This window comes from Bison bison, unplaced genomic scaffold (genome assembly GCF_000754665.1).
Source record: "Bison bison bison isolate TAMUID 2011002044 unplaced genomic scaffold, Bison_UMD1.0 scf7180017864293, whole genome shotgun sequence".
Taxonomy (NCBI): domain Eukaryota; kingdom Metazoa; phylum Chordata; class Mammalia; order Artiodactyla; family Bovidae; genus Bison; species Bison bison.
Window position 1 is genome coordinate 4,472,109 of NW_011494865.1, and position 23,255 is coordinate 4,495,363.

General features: G+C 42.1%; 1 protein-coding gene across 1 annotated transcript in view; it reads left to right on the forward strand.

The window, feature by feature from the left end:
* The window catches only part of ERCC4 (excision repair cross-complementation group 4), a 37,874-nt gene extending 20,133 nt beyond the window's left edge, over positions 1-17,741 (forward strand). The window contains exons 8-12 of the mRNA XM_010850686.1: positions 1,486-1,596; positions 3,644-4,241; positions 6,011-6,103; positions 14,682-14,794; positions 16,827-17,741. Of these exons, the coding sequence (XP_010848988.1) occupies positions 1,486-1,596; positions 3,644-4,241; positions 6,011-6,103; positions 14,682-14,794; positions 16,827-17,560 (1,649 nt within the window). The 3' untranslated portion in view covers positions 17,561-17,741. The remainder of the gene's footprint in view (positions 1-1,485; positions 1,597-3,643; positions 4,242-6,010; positions 6,104-14,681; positions 14,795-16,826) is intronic.
* Positions 17,742-23,255: the final 5,514 nt, after the last annotated feature.

Below are 23,255 nucleotides of genomic sequence, written 5' to 3' on the forward strand. Positions count from 1 at the left end.
GACCACTGGAAAAACCATAGCTTTGACTAGACGGACCTTTGTTGGCAAAGTAATGTCTCTGCTTTTTAATATGCTGTCTAGGTTGGTCATAACTTTTCTTCCGAGGAACAAGCGTCTTTTAATTTCACGGCTGCAGTCACCATCTGCAGTGTTTTGAAGCCCAAGAAAATAAAGTCTGACACTGTTTCCAGTTTCCCCATCTATTTGCCATGAAGTGATGGGACCAGATGCCATGATCTTCATTTTCTGAATGTGGAGCTTTAAGCCAGCTTTTTCACTCTCCTCTTTCACTTTCATCAAGAGGCTCTTTAGGTTCTTCACTTTCTGCCATAAGGGTGGTGTCATCTGCATATCTGAGGTTATTGATATTTCTCCCGGCAATCTTGATTCCAGGTGTGCTTCATCCAGCCCAGCGTTTCTCATGATGTACTCTGCATATAAGTTAAATACGCAGAGTGACAATATACAGCCTTGACATACTCCTTTCCCTGTTTGGAACCAGTCCATTGTTCCATGTCTGGTTCTAACTGTTGCTTCCTGACCTGCATACAGATTTCTCAAGAGGCGGGTCAGGTACTCTGGTATTCTCATCTCTTTAAGAATTTTCTTTTTAGTTTTTAGGAAACAGAGGTACTAGAATGAGGCAAATAATGGACTCTGTTTCACACTCATCTATAACTATTATAATAAATATATATTGAATATTGTTGGCTTTTTAAGACATATAAGTGAAAGTGAAAGTTGCTCAGTCATGTCCAACTCTTTGCCACCCCATGGACTGTACAGTCAGTCCATGGAATTCTCCAGGCCAGAATGCTGGAGTGGCTAGCCTTTCCCTTCTCCAGGGGATCTTCTTCCCAACCCAGGAATCGAACCCAGGTCTCCCTCATTGTGGGCAGATTCTTTACCAGCTGAGCCACCAGGGAAGCGCAAGAATACTAGAGTGGGTAGCCTATCCCTTCTGCAGCAGATTTTCCCAACCCAGGAATAGAACCATTATCTCCTGCCTAGTGCAAAGATCTATTTCAAAACTTAATTAAATACATTAGTAATACATTTGAGTACTTACAGAAATAAAAGTTTTATTGTCTGCTTATATCTCATGTTCAGCATTAGGAAAATCATGGAGATTTTAGAAATAATAAAAACTTATTCTGTACTGATTCCTTTATTTTGTATAGCAGTTTATATATAACATCACAGTTGACAGCTGACACGTAATCATCTCTTATTAGTGACCATGCATATGACTTTCTGTCAAGGCGTTATGGAGCCTGTGTTAATCTGGATTTGAAGTGTCTTCATTTAGACCATAAGGAGACCTTCTCAAGAATCTGGATTCTCTCTGTAGAGCATTATGAAGGAAGCGCAAAGGAATAGGCTTGTAGAACAATGCCAGTGTTATTTGTTGTTTTCAAAGCCTTTGGAATACTTTATGGATTAACATTATCACATAGAATGAGATTATCATTTATTTCTATACAGAAACAAAAAAGGACCTGGTCCTAGAAAGCAACCCAAAGTGGGCAGCACTCATGGAAGTTTTGAAGGAAATTGAGGCAGAGAATAAGGAGAGTGAAGTCCTTGGTGGTCCAGGTAGGAAAAAAGGAGATGATGACATTGGCCTTCAAAATCTGGCAAATGAGTCCTTTTGATTAGCTCTTTAAAAATAACTTAACACTATTATTTTGTCTATAGAATAAGAAGAATAAGTGCCACATCACCAAAATCTTAGTGACAACTTCCTTTCTGTTTATTGGATGGTTTTTCTCCAAGTTCAGTCATTGTATATTCATGAAAGCAGGTTGTTTTACTGGTTGAGTTCTTGGGAAAACTTCTATTTAAAAATATAGCTAATCAACTATTATGTATAGAATGGATAAACAACAAGATCCTACTATATACAGGGAACTCAAATCAATATCCCGTGATAAACTGTAATGGAAAAGAATATTAAAAAGAATGTATGTATGTATATACCTGAGTCACTTTGCTGTATAGCAGAAATTAACACAACATTATAAATCAACTAGACTTCAATTAAAAAAGATAAAAGATGCAGCTAATCTCCACATATATGTTCACCAGGCTTTAAAGCTTAGAGTCTGAAATCCCCAAGGAGAAAGCTAATGGGCTTATGTTTTAAGTTGTCAGCAAGTCTTTTCAAAGAAGCCTTAATTGGTCTATGGAGTAACATTGGCCTAGCCCTAACGAAATTCCAAGTTTTAGGGCTACTGTCTTCAAACATTTAGCACCATAGACTGAACCTGAGCTAAGTTTTTAAAATCAGACAAAAAATAAAACTAAATTTTCAAGAATATCTATTGGGACTTTGACTCCTATAAATCAATAAAGGCAAGCACAGAGTCCTTCTGTGAGTATTATTCTGTGATATTATCACAGAACATATGGTGCTGAGGTTTATGATCCTAAGTCATACATACCCACTTAGATAAAGTGAAAAGTATAAAGAAAAAGAAAAGAGGGAAAATTATGTCTTGCAGCCACTGTTAACCCTGACATATTTCCTTCCTGGTTTTCTTCTGTGTATTTTCTGTTTCACGTTGTTAAAGTTATAGTATAGATACAACACTATAAAGTTATAGTGTAGATTAATTCTGGATGTAGAATTAAGGAGTCAAATGATACTGACATTTTCAAAGTTCTCAAAACATATTACCACATTGATATATAGAAAGTTTTTTCTTTTTTTTTAATCAATTGTCATTTCTTTTGGAAATATAAGACCTTGTCTCTATTTCACATAGCTAGCATTGACTGAAGATGCTGTATATATTTGTGTATATCTGCATGTATCACATATGTATAACAGTTTTATTCATTTGATTGGAGAAAAAAATCTATCTAGTTAGAAATTTTGATGTTTCGGGAACTCAGTGTTTTCTCAGATGCATTTCTTCCTTTGTGAATTGTGTTAGTTTCCTTTGCTGGTTTAAAGTGTGTCCTTAGTTTGTATCAGCTTTTTATACATTGAAGATACTAGCATTTATCATAGTTGTATAAAGTTGTATTTTGTCTTTAGCTCTTTTTTTAAGATTAGAAATGGATTTATTTAGAGAGAGAACATTCTGTAGACAAAACGCGGTCCATCTCAAAAGGCTTGAGAGCAGCCTGTCTTTAACTTTATAATGCACAGTTAATTCTCCTATGTATTGAGTCAGTCTTAGTTTACAGATATCAGTATTCTCTGAGATTTCTCCCATTGCTTTTAAGCCCGGAAAATCATCCTCATATGGAGAGACGGAGAAGAGTCATCTTTTTTTTTATGATTTATTATTTAACATTTGACTTTGTAGTCCATTTGGAATTTATTTTAGTATTTCCAGATCCTCTGGAAAATTGTTAATTAAAAAGAGCTCCTTTAAACCTTCCATTATACCACAGCTATATTTTCATAAGTCTCTAAATATTTCTGGCTTCAACTTTACCCAAAAGATTTAAGTGATCCTGGCAGAGAGGTGAAAGTCTTTGATGAGCATCTGAGATCCTTGTTAAGTTGTAAAGTATCTTTAGCACCAAGGAGGTGAGATGGGTCTTCTTTGTGGGGGACAGGAAGAGGGGGCACAGAGTGAGGAGGGCAGCAAGTGAGCTAATAGCTCCATAACACTGTTTTTAATTTTAGGACAAGTTCTCATTTGCGCAAGTGATGACAGGACCTGTTCCCAGCTGCGAGAGTACCTCACTGTCGGAGCAGAGGTCTTCTTGTTGAGACTCTACAGAAAAACCTTTGAGAAGGACAGCAAAGCCGAAGATGTATGGATGAGGTTAAGGAAGGAAGATGACTCAAAGAGAATCATGAAATCCAGCAAGAGGCCCAAAGACCTCCGAGACAAAGACAGGCCCCCTGCCAAAGAGAAGGCCCTCAGAAAGAAGAAACCAAGGTTGACTTTAACTCAGATGATGGGAAGAACTGAAGAACTAGAGGGGGAGGCGGGTGTTGAGGAGGGCAGCCCAAGAGAGCTGACCAGTAGCCCGGAGAGCTGCACAGAAGACATTAAGCACGAGGAGTTTGATATGAATGTGTCCTCCGATGCCGCCTACGGAATCCTGAAAGACCCCCTCACCATCATCCACCCGCTCCTGGGCTGCAGTGATCCCTACGCTCTGACACGCGTGCTCCATGAGGTGGAGCCGAGATACGTGGTCTTGTATGATGCAGAGCTGACCTTCGTGCGTCAGCTTGAAATTTACAGGGCGTCTCGGCCCGGGAAGCCTCTCAGGCAAGTTGTAGGGAAGGTGAACTCTCACCTTACAGGCTTCAGCTTCACAGTTCTGTAGGATTTAGCACAGACAGACCAGCTGCACACGGGCTTTCTGATCTTTAATGCTGCCTTGTTGGGATGTTGGCTGAGTTTATGAAACGTTTGACGGTTCAGATCAGTCTGGGAAGTACACCTGAGAAGGAGATCCAGTGTTGCAGTGAAACAGGGAATCTGGGGGAATGCCTCCCTTCTTGTTAACCTTCTCTTCTGCTGTTCAGTGCCATATTCTTAATGCATCGGTTGTAGCCTATAGGGTGCCGTCTCTGACTAAGCCTAAGAAATTTACAATATCCTAACTTCTCCCACATGTTAATGTAATTATGACTCAGAGAAATCATTTCATAATTCGAAAGTGTCTTTCATTTAAATCTGAAGAAGTGACTCTTAAGTTACAGCCACATAAAACTGGAGTATTTGAGGAATTATTGTACCAAGTTTTCTTGAGTTTCAAGAGCTATCAGATGAGAAATCTACAGAAATATCAGATGAGAAAATGGTGCCTCCCCAAGAATATAGTGTTCTGGCTCTCCAATTATCCGAGGGAAATAAACAGCAAAATTAATATCCTGAACTCAGCCTGAACCAAAAACAGAGCCAAAAGAAACCTTTCTAGCCAGTTTAACGAAGGCAACCCTTCCAAGTAAAGATGAATGGAGGAGGTGGGTCAGAAATAACACAGGATGAAGAGATTAGACGAAGCTGGTAAAATAATTACAGGCTGATAAATTTTTCATACTTTACCATTGATCAATACTGTAAATAGCTTGTGTGCACCCAAGTTCTCTGTTGCCTGATAATACTGTGTGATGCTTAGAAACAAAGTGTCAGAAATGGAAGGAGCTTTGGAGTTCAACCACTCAGTTCAGCAGGGAGAAACTGAGGCTCAGAGGCGGTGAATGACTTGCCCGCAGCCACTTGGTAGATTCGTGGCAGAGCTGGGGGTCTCTGGACTCATTGGCCAGTGGCCTTTTCCATGTTCACCCTTTAAAAAAATGCAATCTAGGAAGATGAAGGTCGAAAGAAAAATGGAGGGTTAAAAAGGAAAAATATCTCTGATAGAAGGTGAAGAAAAGGTGCTTCATTCAGCTTCTTAGCAACAAACAAGATAGAAAGCTGGCCTTTTATAAGAGAAAAGAGTATGTCAAATTATTTCTTGAGGCACTTGATATAATCCATATGTCCTCTGTGTCCTGGTGTTTATATAAAATGTGTGATGGCTTGGTTCTGTTAAGACATGAATAAAAAGGATCTGAGAAATTACTTGTGAAGATAAAGGTCATATAGATTTCATTTGTTTACTTTTCACTAACATGAACTTTCCTAAGCTGGCTTTTACAACTGCTCTCCAACTTTTTAAACGATTGTTTGGCAGGGGTGCAAAGAAAAAATTGAAAAAAGAGAAGCCGCTAAGATTGTGTTTTCTGATTTGTTTATAGTTATGAGGAAAGAATTATTCTATCCCTCTTTGTTATATTTCAGTGTTTACCTAAACTCCATTCCTCTTGGTGAAAGAAGAAAGGGAAAAAAAAAAGCCCATGTGGTAATGAGACCTTTAACAGGTGGGGTTTAGGCTGCTTAATTTTAGCAAGTATGTGATTAATGGAACCTTTTCTTCTCCATCAAATATTTATTATTTGAACACTCTGATTTGCTGATTTCACGCTTTTCCTTCCAGGGATTAAAAATTATGTGTTTGCAGCCTAAAAGAGATCTGTCTTAACTTGCAGGGTTTACTTTCTTATATACGGAGGTTCAACGGAGGAACAGCGCTATCTCACTGCTTTGCGGAAAGAAAAGGAAGCTTTTGAAAAGCTCATAAGGTAAATACACAGGAGATCAGTATGAAGGAATCAAAGGCCTTTGAGATCCAGAGGCTCCTCTGGATCTAGGTGAGGGAATATCTACTAGCCCTTAGGTGCTAGGGAGAGTCACGTCAAGATACACCTGTGGTCTGATAACCCCCCAGGGTTTACATGGTTCAGCACCCATTTAGTTTTTCCCTGCCTCTCCACCATCCCTATTTGCTTTTCAGGGGTTTGATAGACTATTAGAAACGTGAAGAAAACTGCTTTTTTGTTTGTAAAGAAATAAAACCTAAAGCACCAGCATGTGCTCTCCCCCTCCCCCATGTCCAAGATTTCTCCCTTACCTTGGAATCATGATTTTTTTCCCCCTTGTGAAATCTCCATTGTCTTGGGTGAGTGACTGCTTTACTCTTTACCCGAAAATACTTTTATGACCTGGTCAGTTCATATCAATAGAATCACTCTGAGAAAACATTTTTATAAAAGTGTGACATTTGTCTGAACAGATGTGTGTTTTTTGAGAATGAGTATCCTTTAATGTTCCAGATCCAGATAGAAAAAACTTTTGGTTTAATAGAAGGAAAATGTTCCTAAGTGAGATATTAGCAAACTGCATGGCTGCCTCTTACCTGTAGGTATCTGAGAAAGCTGATAACATCCCCCAAGGAATGTTGTCAAGGAGATGGCAGCTTGGTGAGAGAAGATGGATCAGGTGGTCTCTCAGGGGCCCCAAGAGCCAGGGTAGGGGCTGGACAGGGAATCCTTGAGCTGAGATAGAGAAGAGGCTAGATGAGAGGAGACCATGGCCTAGCCTGGCTGGGACCGAGCCAAACCAGTCTTAAAAGCCTCGGACGCTGGCAACACAGCAGTGACAATGAGAGGGCAGAAGTCACTTTTAGTGGTAGTTACCCAGCCAGGACCTCGACAGAGTTTCAAAATGGACAGCCATTCTTCAGCACTGGCTATGAGCTTTCAGTAGATGCCTAAAATATGCAGATACCCCAGTGCATCCAGGAATGGTTTCCAGACACAGGAGCACCTCCTGAATCAGTGCCAGTGAGTCCCTGTAAAGACACTCAGCACAGTATGGGGGCAGCACCCTGTGCTGTCCTTCCCTCCGCTTCCTCTCCTCTGTGATTGTGGCGTGCCTTAGGCAAGGATTCTTACAGCTATCGATCCACAGTTATGGGGCAGTCCTTTCAGCCTGTGAAAATATAGTTTCTTTTTATTTTTTTATTGAAGTATGGTTGATTTGTAATTTGTGTTAATTTCCACTGTATACCAAAGTGATTCAGTTACACACATATAACTCCCATTCCTTCCCTCTCCCAGCCCCTCTCCACCTTGTGAAGTCTTTTCTCTATGTCTGTGAATCTGTTTCATTGTTGTTCAGTTGTTAAGTAGTGTCTGACTGCAGCACGCCAGGCTTCCCTGTCCTTCACCATCTCCCGGAGTTTGCTCAAACTCACGTCCATCGAGTCACTGATGTCATCCAACCATCTCAAACTCTGTTTCCCCCTTCTCCTGCCCTCAATTTTTCCCAGCATCAGGATCTTTTCCAATGAGTCTGCTCTTTGCATCAGGTGGCCAGAGTATTGGAGCTTCAGCATCGGTCCTTCCAGTGAATATGCAGGGTTGATTTCCTTTTGGATTGACTGGTTGGATCTCCTTGTGGTCCAGAGGACTCAAGAGTCTTCTCTAGCATCACAGTTGAAAAGCATCAATTCTTTGGTGCTTAACTTGTTTTATGGTCCCTTCTCAGCGTCTGTACATGCCTACTGTTCCCCTTCTGTTTGCCATGAAGTGATGGCACTGGATGCCAAGATCTTCTTTTTTTGAATATTGAGTCTTAAGCAAGCTTTTTTCCTCTTCTCTTTCACCTTCATCAAGAGGCTCTTTAGTTCCTCTTTACTGTCTGCCATTAGGGTGGTATCTTCTGCATATCTGAGGTGGTTCATATTTCTCCCAGCAGTCTTGATTCCAGCTTGTGATTCATCCAACCTAGCATTTCGCATGATGTACTCTGCATAGAAGTTAAATAAGCATTTAAGTTGAATAAACAACTCCTTTCCCAATTTTGAACCTCTCCATTGTTCCATGTCCAGTTCTAACTCTTGCTTCTTGACCTGCATACAGGTTTCTCAAGAGGCAGGTCAGGTGGTCTTGTATTCCCATCTCTTGAAGAATTTTCCACAGTTTGTTATGATCCACACAGTCAAAGGCTTTAACATAGTGAAGCAGATGTTTTTCTAGAATTCTCTTGCTTTTTCTGTGATCCAATCATTGTTGGCAATTTGATCTCTGGTTCCTCTGCCTTTTCTAAATCCAGCTTGTACATCTAGAATTTCTCGGTTCACATACTGTTGAAGCCTAGCTTGAAGGATTTTGAACATTACCTTGCTAGCGTGTGAAATGAGCACAATTGTATGGTAGTTTGAACATTCTTTGGCATTGCCCTTCTTTGCAATTGAAATGAAAACTGACTTTTTCCTGTCTGGTGTTTTGTGGATAAGTATTTTCTATTAATGTGTTCTGGAGGATAGTTTGTGGGCTTCCCTGGTGGCTCAGATGGTAAAGAATCTGCCTGTAGTGAGGGAGACTGGATTTGATCTCTGTGTTTGAAAGATTCCCTGGTGAAGGGAATGGCTACCCACTCCAGGATTCTTGCCTGGAGAATTCCATGGACAGAAAAGCCTGGTGAGCTATAATCCATGGAGGATATTTTATATGTGTGTATATATGCTTTTTGAAAAAAATATTCCAAAAAGTGTAATAACCATGTCTGTTATACAGACTTCCTCTTCCTGTTCAGAACTTTTAGCTTCTCTCTCTGTGTCTCCTAGACCTTCATCTCCCAAGACTCAGTCAACAGATATTTCTTGAGCATCTATTATGAGCCAATTCCTATGCTCACATTAAAGTGCTAGACTTACAGTGGTGCAGAAAAAAAGCTCAGTTCTGTCTTCTAGAGCTTATCCGCTAGTGTAAAAGACAAACATTGAATGGTTATGCACAGTCTAATAAACACTTGCAGGCTGTAGCCTGCAAAGGTGAAAGAAAATGGTATCGAATGAGAGTGTGTCAGAGGGTCAGGGGCAGGGGCTGCGTCAGGGGCAGCATCTCTGAAGGGGTGACCTTTAAGCTGACCTAGGGAGCATGTGTGGTGGTTGCTAAGTAGATAGAAGTGGGCCTAGGGTTGTGTTGTTCAAGAGTGTGTGTGAAAGCTCAGAGGTGCAGGAGGCCGGTTAAGGATTCAGAACTCGACTCTGAAGGCCGTAAGACAGCACTGCAGAGTTCTAAGTAGGAGAATGCCGTAGTGTGTTTTCAGAACACCTGGCACCAAACTCGGAATGGATGGAGTAGGGAAGTAGTCAGGAAGCTATTGCAGTTGTCCGATAAGAACCAGTGGCAGCTAAGATTAGGTTGATGGATAGAAGGGGAGAGATTTAAGCGATATTGAGGAAATGGAGTCAAAGAATTGGTGCCCCTGGATGTGGGCCAGTAACCTCCTAATTGGCTCCTTCACTCTTTTTAAATATCCTTTGCCTCAGGCTTCTCTGATTACAAGTGACTGTCTCTAGATTACAATGAGCACATGGAACTAAGATATTCAGATGAGGTTGTTGGTGTTTACGTTGAGGGTCCCTAAAGACCACCCTCAGGCTCAGTGAGTCACCAGAAAGACCCACAGGAGTCAGATAAACTGGGGTCCTCACCATTGTGGCTAATTACAGAGAAAGGACACAGAGTAAAATCAGCAGAGAGAAAGAAAGCACAGAGCCAAGTCCAGGAGAAACCCAGCGTGAGCTTCCGAGTGTCCTCTTCCAGTGAGTTCCCAGGGAAGTGCTTAATTCTGGCATCCGTGTGTGACACCACACACTCAGCATTATCCTCAGGGAAGCTAACCCAAGACTTGGGGTCCAGCGTTTTTACTGGGAGTTAGTCATGCAGATGCAGTACTCAAGGGACAGACTCCGGCTCCCTAGAGATGAAACGTATTCACCATAAATCACACTGGGGCCTGCTGTGTGATCCTCTTATCAGGCGGAGTAGTCCAAGAACTCAGAGCTCAGCTCCCAGAAGCTGGCCAGGGGTTTCCAGGAAGACAGGCTGAGGAGACAGGCCTTTCTTGGGAATGTGCAAGGTTTGAGCATCCCAGGCCTGCTCTCTGAACCCTTTCCTGCCCAGAGCTGTAGCCCAGGGTGCCTGTAGCATCCGAGTAGGTGAGTTGTGTGCGCCAGGCCTCCTCCCCACAGCTGCGTCTTCTCCAGTTCATCAGCATGTAGCCTGGAAACGAGTGCCATCAGTGGACTGTAGCCAGGCCTTGGGGACCCGCGTGCATTTCCCAGCTTATACGAGGGACTCTAAACTCAAAGGGCTCAGTGACAAGGCTCAGATCAGCCTGGCCTTGACTGGAAACGTCCCTCAGCAGAACCCAGGATGTAGGCTTTCTCCTACATTGCAATTTCTACAGCAATTTCCATACCAGATTTTGGTGTAATTTTATCTATATGGCCTGGCCTAGTTTCTAACTCTCTCACCGGTGACTGTCTGGGTATTATGTTAGGTCTTTCCATATCACACAGATAGTAACACTCTTTAGAACCTTAAGATATTTACTTTCCCAGAAAACTTGGGGAATTTGAGAAGTGTTTGTTTTGAAAAGCAAAATATATGTGAGGTGCGTGGCTGAAAGAGCATTTGCACTGAGCCTGGACTTAGAGAAAAATGTAATGGGAGACTGAGGAAATGCGCTGTTGCCAGGACCTCCACAAGTGATTTTGTAAGAACAAAAGCAACGCTGCTGTTTAAAATAACCAGACAGGAATGAATCAGGCAAGCTGGCAGTGAAAGGACTGTTTGGCTGGACTAGAGATCAGTAGGTTACAGATGACAAGTAAAGAGAAAAAAGATTACATGTCTCAGTATTGATAATAAAATGTTCCCGGGGTCAAAAAATTAGTAATAACATTATGAGTAAACATAGTTTTGGAGAGGTCACCACTTTTCAAAGGGAAGGGTTAGATTATTTGAAATTTTACAGTTAAAAAAATATCACAAAATGGGTTAGCATGAGGACTTGAATAAATGCCCATTTGAAGAGACTCCTCCAGTACCTCCTCCCTGTGTTATCACGTTGTACAAGCTATTCAAATACCACTAGAGATGTTAGAGCAATATTAAGAAACCACAGTATTTCAGGTGGATGTAGGAATCTGAATTGTTCAATTATTATTTTGTATCTGTCACATACAGTAATTTGATTATGCTAAATGTGAATAAGGGACTGAATATTTTTAAGTATGACAAATTTCTGTTCAACTAATTTGAGTTACTGGTTAGGAAGACTTAATATTTTCTTCACAACCCTGGTTTCATTTCAGGAGTATGTTTTTTTCTGAAATTTAATTTGCAGTTATAACATTTCATACTAAACTAGCTGTTTTGTTTAACAGTATTAACTGAAGCAGTTGCAGAATCATTTGAAAGAAATCTGTTTTTTAGCATGCAAGTGCGTGTTTGGTCGTGTCAGACTATTTGCGACCCTGTGGACCGTGGCCCGCCAGGCTCCTCTGTCCATGGAATTTTACAGGCAAGAATACTGGAGTAGATTGCCATTTCCTTCACAGTTTTTTTTAGCATAGTCATGGATAATTAGGGGATGAGGTTACTACATTATAGGACTTCCCAGGTGGCTCAGTGGTGAAGAATCAACCTGCCAGTGCAGGAGACACAAGAGACACAGATTCAATCCCTGGGTCGGGAAGATCCCCTGGAGGAGGAAATGGCAACCCACTCCAGTATTCTTGCCTGAAAAATTGCATGGGCAGAGGAGCTTCGTGGGCTACAGTCCATGAGGGCCACAGAGTCAGACATGACTGAGTTACTGAGCACACACACTTATAATATTAATAAAAGCTAACATATGGTGCTTGTTATGTTCCGGGTACTACTCTGAGAGCCTTACATATATTACATGATCTTTATAACAGTCTGTTGAGGTTCAGTTCAGTTCAGTCATGAATCGCCCAGTCGTGTCCAACTTTTTGCTACCCCATGAACTCCAGCACACCAGGCCTCCCTGTCCATCACCAACTCCCGGAGTCCACCCGAACCCAATGTCCACTGAGTCGGTGATGCCATCCAACCATCTTATCCTCCATCGTCCCCTTCTCCTCCTGCCCTCAATCTTTCCCAGCATCAGGGTCTTTTCAAATGAGTCAGCTCTTCGCATCAGGTGGCCAAAGTATTGGAGTTTCAGCTTCAACATCAGTCCTTCCACTGAACACCCAGGACTGATCTCCTTTAGGATGGACTGGTTGGATCTCCTTGCAGTCCCAGGGACTCTCAACAGTCTTCTCCAACACCGCAGTTCAAAAGCATCAATTCTTCGGTGCTTAGCTTTCTTTATAGTCCAACTCTCACATCCATGCATGACCACTGGAAAAACCATAGCCTTGACTAGACAAGGCTTGACTTGGCTTGACGGACCTTTGTTGACAAAGTAATGTCTCTGCTTTTGAATATGCTGTCTAAGTTGGTCATAACTTTCCTTCCAAGGAGTAAGCGTCTTTTAATTTCATGGCTGCAATCACCATCTGCAGTGATTTTGGAGACCAGAAACATAAAGTCAGCCACTGTTTCCACTGTTTCCCCATCTATTTGCCACGAAGTGATGGGACTGGATGCCATGATCTTAGTTTTCTGAATGTTGAGCTTTAAGCCAACTTTTTCACTCTCCTCTTTCACTTTCATCAAGAGGCTCTCTATTTTTCTTCACTTTCTGCCATAACGGTGGTGTCATCCGCATATCTGAGGTTATTGATATTTCTCCTGGCAATCTTGATTCCAGCTTGTGCTTCCTTCTAACCTGTTGAGGTTAGGTTTTAGTATTCTTCCCATCTTACACACAGAATTGAGGGACAGAGCCTTTAAAAAACTCACCTAAAGTTAACACAGCCAGTAAGTGGTTTCAAATCCACAACATGTGGATGCAGAGTCTGAATTTTAACCCCATGTGCTCTGCAGCCATGCACAGATAACAGATTGAGTAGGAAAGGAGGCTGCCCCTGCCTGTGTTGGCTTAGCCAGTAGGGTAAGTGGAGATAAAGAGGGGAAAAAATCCCCCATGTTGATCCCAAATGTAAAAGAAATTTAAGAGCATTGAGTTCTCTGGACAGTTCGCCATTTGTCCCCAGCTGGAGTCTGGTGGGTGTGACAGGGCAGTACTGAGTGACTTTGGACCTGTGATCACTGCAAAGAATTCTGCAGTAACCACCCTGACACTGGTGTTGAGAATAATGGGCAAGAACAGAACTAGAACAACAATCTGTTCATAAAGTGTTACACAAATAACAACTTTGCATTTGTATATTATTTCAAATAGTATAGAATTTATAAACTTGAGTTTCTGTTCACCCGTGGTACCTCTTTATGGTACCGTGCCCTAAGACATTGTGTATCCAGAGTGGCTGAGGAATTGCTCCATCTGATTTTATCTTTCTTTGGAAAACCCTTGGGAATGAGCCCTTGTTGGAATGATTTCTTGTTGCTAATGATTCCCCTTGTTTCACCTTCTGCAGACTCTCTTACTGTAGGCAGTCAGTTCCACAGTTGTTTTTCATGTTGCTGTATTTCCTCAACTCGGTTGCAAGCCAAGCCAGGGCACAGACGCAATCTTACACATCTTTTCTGTTAACCTGGCACAAAAGGACACACAGAGCTCGCTGTTTCCTGAACTGATTCTAACATCCTTTTACTGGTTTTGAAAAATCAGATGATGGCAAGCCTGGCTTAGTCTTCTGTGGTTATTGAGGGTCCTGTCATGATTCTGGTTCCTGATGGCAAATCTGAGTTAGGTTTCTATAGGCTTGTCAATCTACCAGCTTAAAGTGCTAAGCTTTCTTGAAGACATAAATTATTGGGTAACCATATTTGTATCCAAAATACCTCCCATAGTACGTGGGAGCCTACCCTAAATATTTTAAACGAACAGCTAAGTTAGTGAATCAATACTGCTGTACTGTATAACCTGAGATGTCGATTTTTTTGTTTAAATCTCTGTTGGAAATTTGCTTTCTTGTATTAATCATGATTTTCCTTTAAAACTGGAGAGTGTTTAATGGGGCCTCCAACCTAGAGTTTTTCAAATCAAAGTTAGTTTGGCCATTTCTGTTTTCATGTCTTTAATCATTGGTCTTTAATTATCTTATGATTTCTCTGAAAATATTGGAATATAAATTATTTGAAATCTTTTCAGTGCTCAGTAACACATTTAGCACATTTGTATAAAAACTCTTGAGTAACCTCTTTGTGGCAATGTCCACATGCTTATTTCATGACTCAAAGTGTTTGGAGGACATACAGAATAGAAAATAAGTAAGTTTTTTTCTTTTTTAACTCCAGAAGATGAGCAGAAGTACCCAACCAAGGAACTCTTTCTGCTTCCATTCCCCATCGCTTCTCTCTGCATATTTCCTTCTGATGTTTCCTGGGTTCTCTTTTAGCACTACAGTTCTGTAGATCATTTTCTAAAATCAGGAATTTTGAAATTAATTCAAAGAGGTTGAAGATGTGTTCCTCCCACCCCCAGGGAAAAGGCTAGCATGGTCATCCCTGAAGAAAGAGAAGGCAGAGACGAAACGAACCTCGACCTTGTGAGAGGCTGCGTGTCTGCCAATGCTACCACCGACACACGCAAAGCCGGTGAGTCCCGCCCTCTGCCGAGCTCTCCTGCTGCCCGTGCCAGAGGCTGTGGGGTTCCAGAGTCTCTCTGCAGCTTGGTTTTTCTCAACAAGCTCTTCAACGGGGGTGTCTGCTCTCATATCCCGGTCTGAACTCTGCTGTTCACTAACCACATGTCTTTCCTGAATCTCGGGCTCCTCACCCATAAGATAAGAGGGGTTGTGTTCTAGGCACCAGCATCGGAAATAAGTTACGTTCCAGCATTGGTTGAGATTCAGAATGTACTTTTGCCAAGAAGCTTTTGTGAATGATGATTAGGTTCTTACGTTAACCCTAAGAGGCCAGTGTCCTCATAGATAAGAGACGGTGCTTTGTTCAGGGTGCATTCCCACCCCTTCCAGGGTTTGCTGATTGCTTCTTGGCACTTTTCTAGACCCCGGGTGTGTGGTACTCTCACTGCCCTGCAGATCCAGGCAGTGGCCTTCCACCAAGGCATGCTGGATGCCCCTTGCACTGCAGTCCGAGGATGACCATGTCCCTCCCACTCCCCAGATCCCCATTTCAGCAGTGCCTTCAGCCAGGTGGCATGGGAAAAACAGTGTGGCTGAGTCGCTTTCTCCTTTGGTGGGGTCAACGCAGTTAAAGCATTGTATCTCAGAATTCACTGTACTTCAGAATAGCCTCTTATGCTTGTTAAAACTCTAGATTCTTGGACCCCACTCCATAGAAATTCTGATTCGATAGATCTGAAACGGGGTCAGCATCTGATGGAAGTGGTCCTTGGACCATACTTTGGGAAGCACGGCCTCAGAGCATCTGTGTCTTTTGAAGAAGATTCCTAACTCCAACAGGTTGGGGACATTTCATGCAGGACAGCAAGATACCTGGCAATATGAAGGAAGATAGAGCCTGCGGGTGCCACACGGAAAGCTATTCACAGAATCTGCCCTCTGAGTCCAGTCTTCTCAGCACTCCTATTAGCTTCCCTTTTGCTGCTGTAACAAATTGCCACAAACTTTAGTGTCTTGAAAGAACATGCAGTCGTTATCTAACAGTTATTATACAATCCAAAGTCCAAATGGGTTTCACTGAGTTAAAAAGAAGGTGTCTGCAGGGCTGCACTCCCTCTGGAGGCTCTGGGGGAGAATCCTTTCCTCTTCCAGGTCATCCAGGGCTGCCTGCTCCCTCGCTCGTGGCTCCTTCCTCCACCTTCAACACCAGCAGCTCTGCCTCTGAGCTTCCTGCTTCCTTCCTTTGCTTATAAGGGCCCTTGGACCTGTCTCAATAATCCAGAAGAATCTCCCAGTCTTGAGACCCCTAATTTAATCACGTTTCCAGAGTCCCCTTTGCTGTGTAAAGTAACATATTGGCAGCTTCCAGGGGTTAGAACAGAGACATCTTCCGTAGGGGCATTATTCTACCTACAGAAGCCATTATGTAGTCCTTCAGCCAGCAGTGTTGGCGTCACCTGGGAGCTTGTTAGAAATGCAGGCTCTTGGGCCCTCTTCCACACCTACAGAATGCAGTAGGTGTTGTCAGTCCATCCCAGGCGATTCATATGCACGTTAGTGGGAGAAGCTCTGTGTTCCTGTTTCTCCCAGCTTCTTCCATGCCCGAAAAGCTTAAAAATTTCTCACAGCAGCTCACATGGCAGTTTATCGAGAGAACATTACTAAGCATCTCCTGCGTGCGAGGCGCTGTGCTAGGAATTGGGGTGACGATCAGTAAAGAGTGGTCAATGTATCAGTGAGGGGCGAAGAGGAGCCCCAGAGGGAAGATGATGGTGAGTGCTGGTGTCTGTGAATTCTGTGTAAGGAAGTATTTACCAAGAGACCCCAATTTCCTAGTAGCTTTATTTAGTTTAAGGGAAATTGCCTTCAACCGTAAATAAACCTTTTTGAAAATACAGAAAAATGTGGAATAACGTAATATTGTGTAACCAGGCATGGGAGACTAATAGCAGAAACACAGACATCTGACTTTAATTGTGATCTTCCATCTTTGAGAGTTACTCCTCAGCAACGTTTCTTTAAATGCTTTTTTTTCTTCTCAGGCGGCCAGGAGCAGAATGGTACCCAGCAGAGCATCGTTGTGGACATGCGGGAGTTTCGAAGTGAGCTCCCGTCTCTGATCCACCGCCGGGGCATCGACATCGAGCCAGTGACCCTGGAGGTCGGAGACTACATCCTGACTCCGGAAATGTGCGTGGAGCGCAAAAGCATCAGTGATCTGATTGGCTCTTTGAACAACGGCCGCCTCTACAGCCAGTGCATCTCCATGTCCCGCTACTACAAGCGGCCGATGCTTCTGATCGAGTTCGACCCCACTAAGCCTTTCTCTCTCATGTCTCGCGGCGCCTTCCATCAGGAGATCTCCAGCAACGATGTCAGCTCCAAGCTCACCCTCCTCACGCTGCACTTCCCCCGGCTCCGGATCCTCTGGTGCCCCTCCCCACACGCCACTGCCGAGCTGTTTGAGGAGTTGAAGCAGAACAAGCCACAGCCAGACGCCACCACCGCCATGGCTGTGTCCGCCGATTCCGAGACTCTCCCCGAGGCAGAGAAGTATAACCCCGGTCCCCAGGACTTCTTGTTAAAAATGCCAGGGATAAATGCCAAAAACTGTCGCTCCTTGATGAACCACGTCAAGAACATCGCTGAATTAGCAAGCCTGCCCTTCGACGAGCTGGCGAGCATGCTGGGGAACACGGCCAGTGCACGGCAGCTCTATGACTTCATTCACACCCCCTATGCAGAGGTCCTGTCCAGAGGGAAAATGAAAAAATGAGCAGTGCTGCCTGTTTTCTTATCCCCTGACTGTGCTTCTGAACTGCTCTTTGCCTGCCCTCACAGATCTTTATTATTAGCCCAGTAGCTCTTTCCCGTGGGATTCCCAGGGAGCTCAGTGGTAAAGAACCTGCCTGTCAGTGCAAGAGACGCAGGTTCTATCCCCAGGTTGGGAAGACCCCTTGGAGGAGGAAATGGCAACCCACTCCAGTATTCTTGCCCGGGAAATCCCATGGAATCCCATGTAGCCTGGTGAGCTACAGTCCATGGAGTCACAAAAGAGTCAGACACGACTCGGCGACCAAACAACAAAGCTCATTCTCTTCCAATCTGTGAGCAGTTGTGCTGTTTCCTGGGTCAGGGGACCGGAGGCCAAGGCTGGGCTCTGAGCTTTGTGTTTAGGCATCATTTTCACTGCACCATCCACGCCAGGTCTAGTACTTTCCATCTTTACCTGAGGTGTTGTCAGGATCAGGGACGGTGTCTGCAGGCATTTATAGAAGGCTGTTTATGAAACAAGCAGAGACTTCGGTTTCCTTCGGAGACTAATAAAATGCACAGTTGCGTTCTTACCCTCTGTCTGAGAGGGACCTCTGGGGCTCTGAGAAGGGAGCATCTCTGCCCCTCCTCACCAGCGCTCTCCATGCTGTCCTCAGCTGCGTGCTTCTCCTAACTGCCTGCCTCCAGGATAAGCTCATGGGACTTGCTACTGCTAATCAAAGAAAGACCACCACCTCTAGAACAGGCCAGTTGGTCTTCTGACCACCTGAAGATACACAGCATGTACTATAACCATACCTGGTTTGTTCAAAACCAGTATTTTTAAAACATAAAATGAATTACCTATTTACAGAACTGGATTGTCTAGAAGGAGCCCTAAAAATTCTGTTTCTGCATATATTTAACCTCCTGAGTCCAGTGATCTCTGACCAAATGGCTACTCCGGGAGTCTGTTAGATGCCCTCCTTCCCAGTATCTCCTCACCTGCCCTGGGACGCCCCCAGCACAGGTCCTCGCCCAGGCCCCTGCCCCCCACTCTCCTGAGCCGGACTGGCCTCCTGCGTCTGTCTGTGAGGACTGGATGCAAGCAAAGGAGGGACCCACAGTTTTTAAGGTTCAATTTTCCTTCCTTGATTTGAACTACAAGTGTTGCAAGGAAATGGAAGATCAATGCATAGAATATATAAAAATCTTAAAGAAATATATATATATATTTTAAAACTCCATAAGGAAAACAGTCTCATTGGAAACCTGCCTGTGATTGACTTTACTTAGCTTCTTACAGAAGTATACATACAGGACTCTCACAGCGTCTTTGTGCAGCTTTTAAACTTTGATATTGAACCATTATTAACGTAGATATTATTCACATATTTAGTGATGAGTCAGTCTTCTACCTCAAGAGCTGCTGTTGAAGAGCATAAGTTCCACTGGCCACATCACATAGGGTCATGTTTCGTCAGCATCAGCTGTGTTTTTATTTGTCGCAGTGTCTGAACTCAGAGTAGACGGGACTGTGTGACATGAAATGGTCTTCATCTTTAATACAGTCTTTCAAGTGTCATCACTAAACCAAATCTGTTGTCTTGACATCTTGGTTTCTTGGTATGTTGACATAAGTTAAAGTGTGTGGATTTTGAACTCTCTGCAAGGGTACCATAAGAATGAATTAAGGGGTACCAAATTGTTATCATCAGACTCTGTAGAGTGACTTGGAAAAGAGAGAAGAGGACAAGAAACAGATTAGTTTATGGTAGAATAAAGATTTGGGATACTAACTCTGTCCCAGGGTTAAAAATACACCCTTGAGAATAGAAAATAAAATGTCAGGCACATATGTTAACTTTCACTTTCCTCTGCATTTCTTTCTTTAAGCACTCAGTCATAGTCATGTATTTTAAGTACATTAAAATAGATCCCACCTCAGATAGAGATGGTTGTTACCATTTTTCTTCACTCCATCCTAGCACTTGTGCTTGAGAAATGTAATTTCTATTTTTCCCCTAGTATAATTCCACCTGCCTTTTATTGTTCTTTCATTACATAAAAGGAAAACCCTAACAGCACATTTTTTGAGAAGGGTTTCACTCCAAGTTTTCAAAAATAAGCTCTCTTAAAGCTACTGTTTTAAAATAGTCCTCGTTACCTGCTACAACATAGAAGATGGTTGTATTTAGTTAGATGTATTTAGAGAGCCGACGTCCTCTGGCTCCCAAAGACTTACTTGCTGTTGTACCTACTAGGAGGAGGATATGGCATCCCACTCCAGTACTCTTGACTGGAGAATCCCGTGGACAGAGGAGCCTGGTGAGCTACAATCCATAGGGTTGCACAGAGTTGGATGTGACTGAAGCGACTTAGCATGCACAACGCACATACCTACAGGACATCTTAAGAGGGGGCACAGGCTCAGATGTGTTTATGGATGGTAGTTTCTAATGAACTCTAAAATGGTCATTATAATTGAAAGGCTCTTATTGCCACTTCCTCTTCCAACTAAATAAATATATCTTAGTGTCTCCAGTTCTGAAAACCCTTCAACATAACCGTCACGTATTTACTTTACATCAACTTCTTTTACGAATTTTTATAGCCTAAGAATCTGGCAAAGAACTAGAAATGCATGCAGTTGAAAAATCTTTATCACTTTGTTTTCTAGCAGCATTTTATTAGCTTTGCCCTTTTTTTTTTTTCCAAAATCACAAATACCCAATTAAGAACTTATGCTTAGCTTTTTTAAAACCTTTTTTTAAGAACTCAAGACCAGCATTATTCTAGTTTATAAGTTTTTTGCACAAAACTTTCAGTACATGAAATATTGTGAGAAATGGTTTTCAGTTTTGTTTAAATCACAGTGCCTCTCTTGATACTTTCTCAAATTATATATAAGAAATCATTTTTAATAGTGGCTATAAATAATATCCTTTTGGCAATCAGTTACTGTTTCTTTAATCTGAGGCTTAGTATATCTGTGTCTGCATATGTTTGGGTACATCCAGATTGTAGTTTCCCAGCTCATGAGAGGACTGAAAACAATTATCTCATTTATCAACCCTCTGAGACACAGAAGGTTAAGACTAGATTTGGTCGTGTTGAGAAAACAGAGTATGGAGTTAATAGATGGCCTCCAGCAGGAAAACCTACACTGAAGTGAATCCGGAGAGGTGGGTGGGGGAGAAAGACAGGCATTATTAGTCTTTGCTTTTGTTTTTCAAGCATAATTTGATTTTCTTCTGGCTCAGAAAACTTCTTTAGGGAAATTCCCTTCTCTTTTGTGTTCAGTTGAACCTAGGAATGTCCCCTTAAGAACCAACATTTTAGGAAAATTCTTTTCTCAGGCTTGAGCCTATTAAAACTTACCCAGACTTCAACATGAGTTGTCACTTCTCTTCATTATTTTGCTTTCTATTTTGGTTTATAGCTATTTCCTGTCTGATTCTGAGCCTCAGTCCTTAGTCTACCATCTTTACCCATAGTTTTTTGGTGGCCTACACCACTGTTGTGTTTTTGATTCAAGGTTATATAAGCCAAAATTGGGATGGGAGGGATACCTAACCATTTATATCAATTTGTGACAGAGTTGTTTGTGTATGTTTTAATAAAATGTGTATTTATTCAGTATTTCAACATTCTGTGGGCAAAATAAAAACAACCAAGTGGAGTGGGAAGGAGTACATTCCCAGTACATGATAGTTACCAATGTGTTGGTACATTTAATTTAAAACTATAGAGAATATTTAATTAGTTTTTCATACAGAATAAGTGATTAAAGCTGAAATGTGCTTTGAACCACTGCTTTGGCATTTGACTTGCTTGGGAAGCCCACTTTCTAAGGCTCCAGTGTATTTTTCTTCTGGTTATTTTCCTTTGCTGCTTTTCATTTTGTAGCATGTGTCCTTAAGGAGGGAGAAAAAATGATTCTTCTGAAAATACTCGTGTGTTGACAGTGTAATGAATGTGTCATAAGCACAGTGCCTGGGACACCAACTCAACAAAGGTTAATTCTTGCCACCCATGACTCAGACATTTTTGTCCCTTTAACATCAAAGTTGAAAGAAGTAAATTATTCTTCTGAAACAAGAATTTAAGTTATTAGTTTACTAATTTGCTCATTTGGATGATTTAATTATTTTGAGCTTCCATGGGGGCTCAGATGGTAAATAATCCACCTGCCAATGCAGGAGACCCGGGTTTGATCCCTGGGTGGAAAAGATCCCCTAGAGAAGGGAATGGCCACCCAAAATTCCATGGACAGAGGAGCCTGGCGGGCTTCAGTCCATAGAGTTGCAAAGAGTTGGACACGACTGAAAGACCAACAGTTATTTTGCTTCTGCTTTAAAATGTAGAACCTAAACCCTCTTTAATGTATAGTGTCAGTTTATTTCTCAAAATGTTTATGTCCCAATCAACACTTTGGTGGAATAATGAGCCCTGGTAAAGTGAAGGTGTTAAGTTGCTCAGTCACGTCCAACTCTCCGCTGCCCCATGCACTGTAACCCAACCCAGGCATCAAACCCTTAGTAGGAATATAACTCAAATTTATTAGCAGTTGTGCTTTATCTCTTTTAACTCATGGCAAAGCCATAAAGTTACAGATACTTAAAATTTTCTTTTACAGTGACGAAACTGAGGCATAGAGGTAATTTTTCCCAAAGTCATCACATAAATAGTGGAACCGTGATTTCAACTCAAGCTCTTGGATTCCAGAGCTCATAATGAAAAACTTGAGGGCAAAGGAGGGCCCAGTGGAGAGTGGGGAACTATGTTTTGTGTCTCCTTTCCTAAATCTAATAACAAATATAGAGAAAGCAGATTGGTTTGTTTCCATGCCTCTCAAGAGAAGAGTGTGCAGAGCAAATACGCAAAACATGGAAACAGGTCAACGAGATACTGAGCACCTCTTCTCTGCAGACCTGGGTATTGTCTAGTGACCTCTGCTGCCCAGGGATTATCTGACTTTCTAGAGTTGTGAACCTTTTGCTGACTGCTTAGGAACACTATTTTGCGTGCTTATAGAGAATAGAGGTTAACTTGCAGAAAGCTGATAGCTCTACAGATGAGTCTTGTCCAGTAACATCACAAAGGTTATCGTCTGGTGGGACATTAGCCAATTTTGCATTTGTTAGTAAATTTATTTCTACATTCCTTTGACCAGCTAGCTACAAATCTCCAGGTCCTTCAATTTTCTCTTAACTCAGTCAATATCTAACTGGTTTCCTCATTAATGGGATTGAATTAAAAAAAAAAAAAACTTCTGTTATTTTTCTGTTTGTATGAGAGCCCATATATTTAACCTTTTGAAAATTGTACTTTGCAAATGATGTTGCCAACAGGAGCTCCCATATAATGATGAAACCATATTTCGAGCCTCATTCATCCTAAAATGAAACTTTGTAAACTAGAAAGTATAAATTAAACCTTCCAGTGAACCTCTGTTTCTCATTTTAATGAAGCTCAACTGAATCTTTAATCTGAGTTCCTTTTCTATGTTGTATTATCAGTGTTAAAGAGACTGATTAATGAATGAGGAAATATATATATATATATATTCACATACAATATGGCTTCCCTGGTGGCTCAGTAGTAAAGAATCCATGTTCAATGCAGGAGATGCAGGTTCTATCTCTGGGTGGGGAAGATCCCCTGGAGGAGGAAATGGCAACCCACTCTAGTATTCTTGCCTGAGAAATCCCATG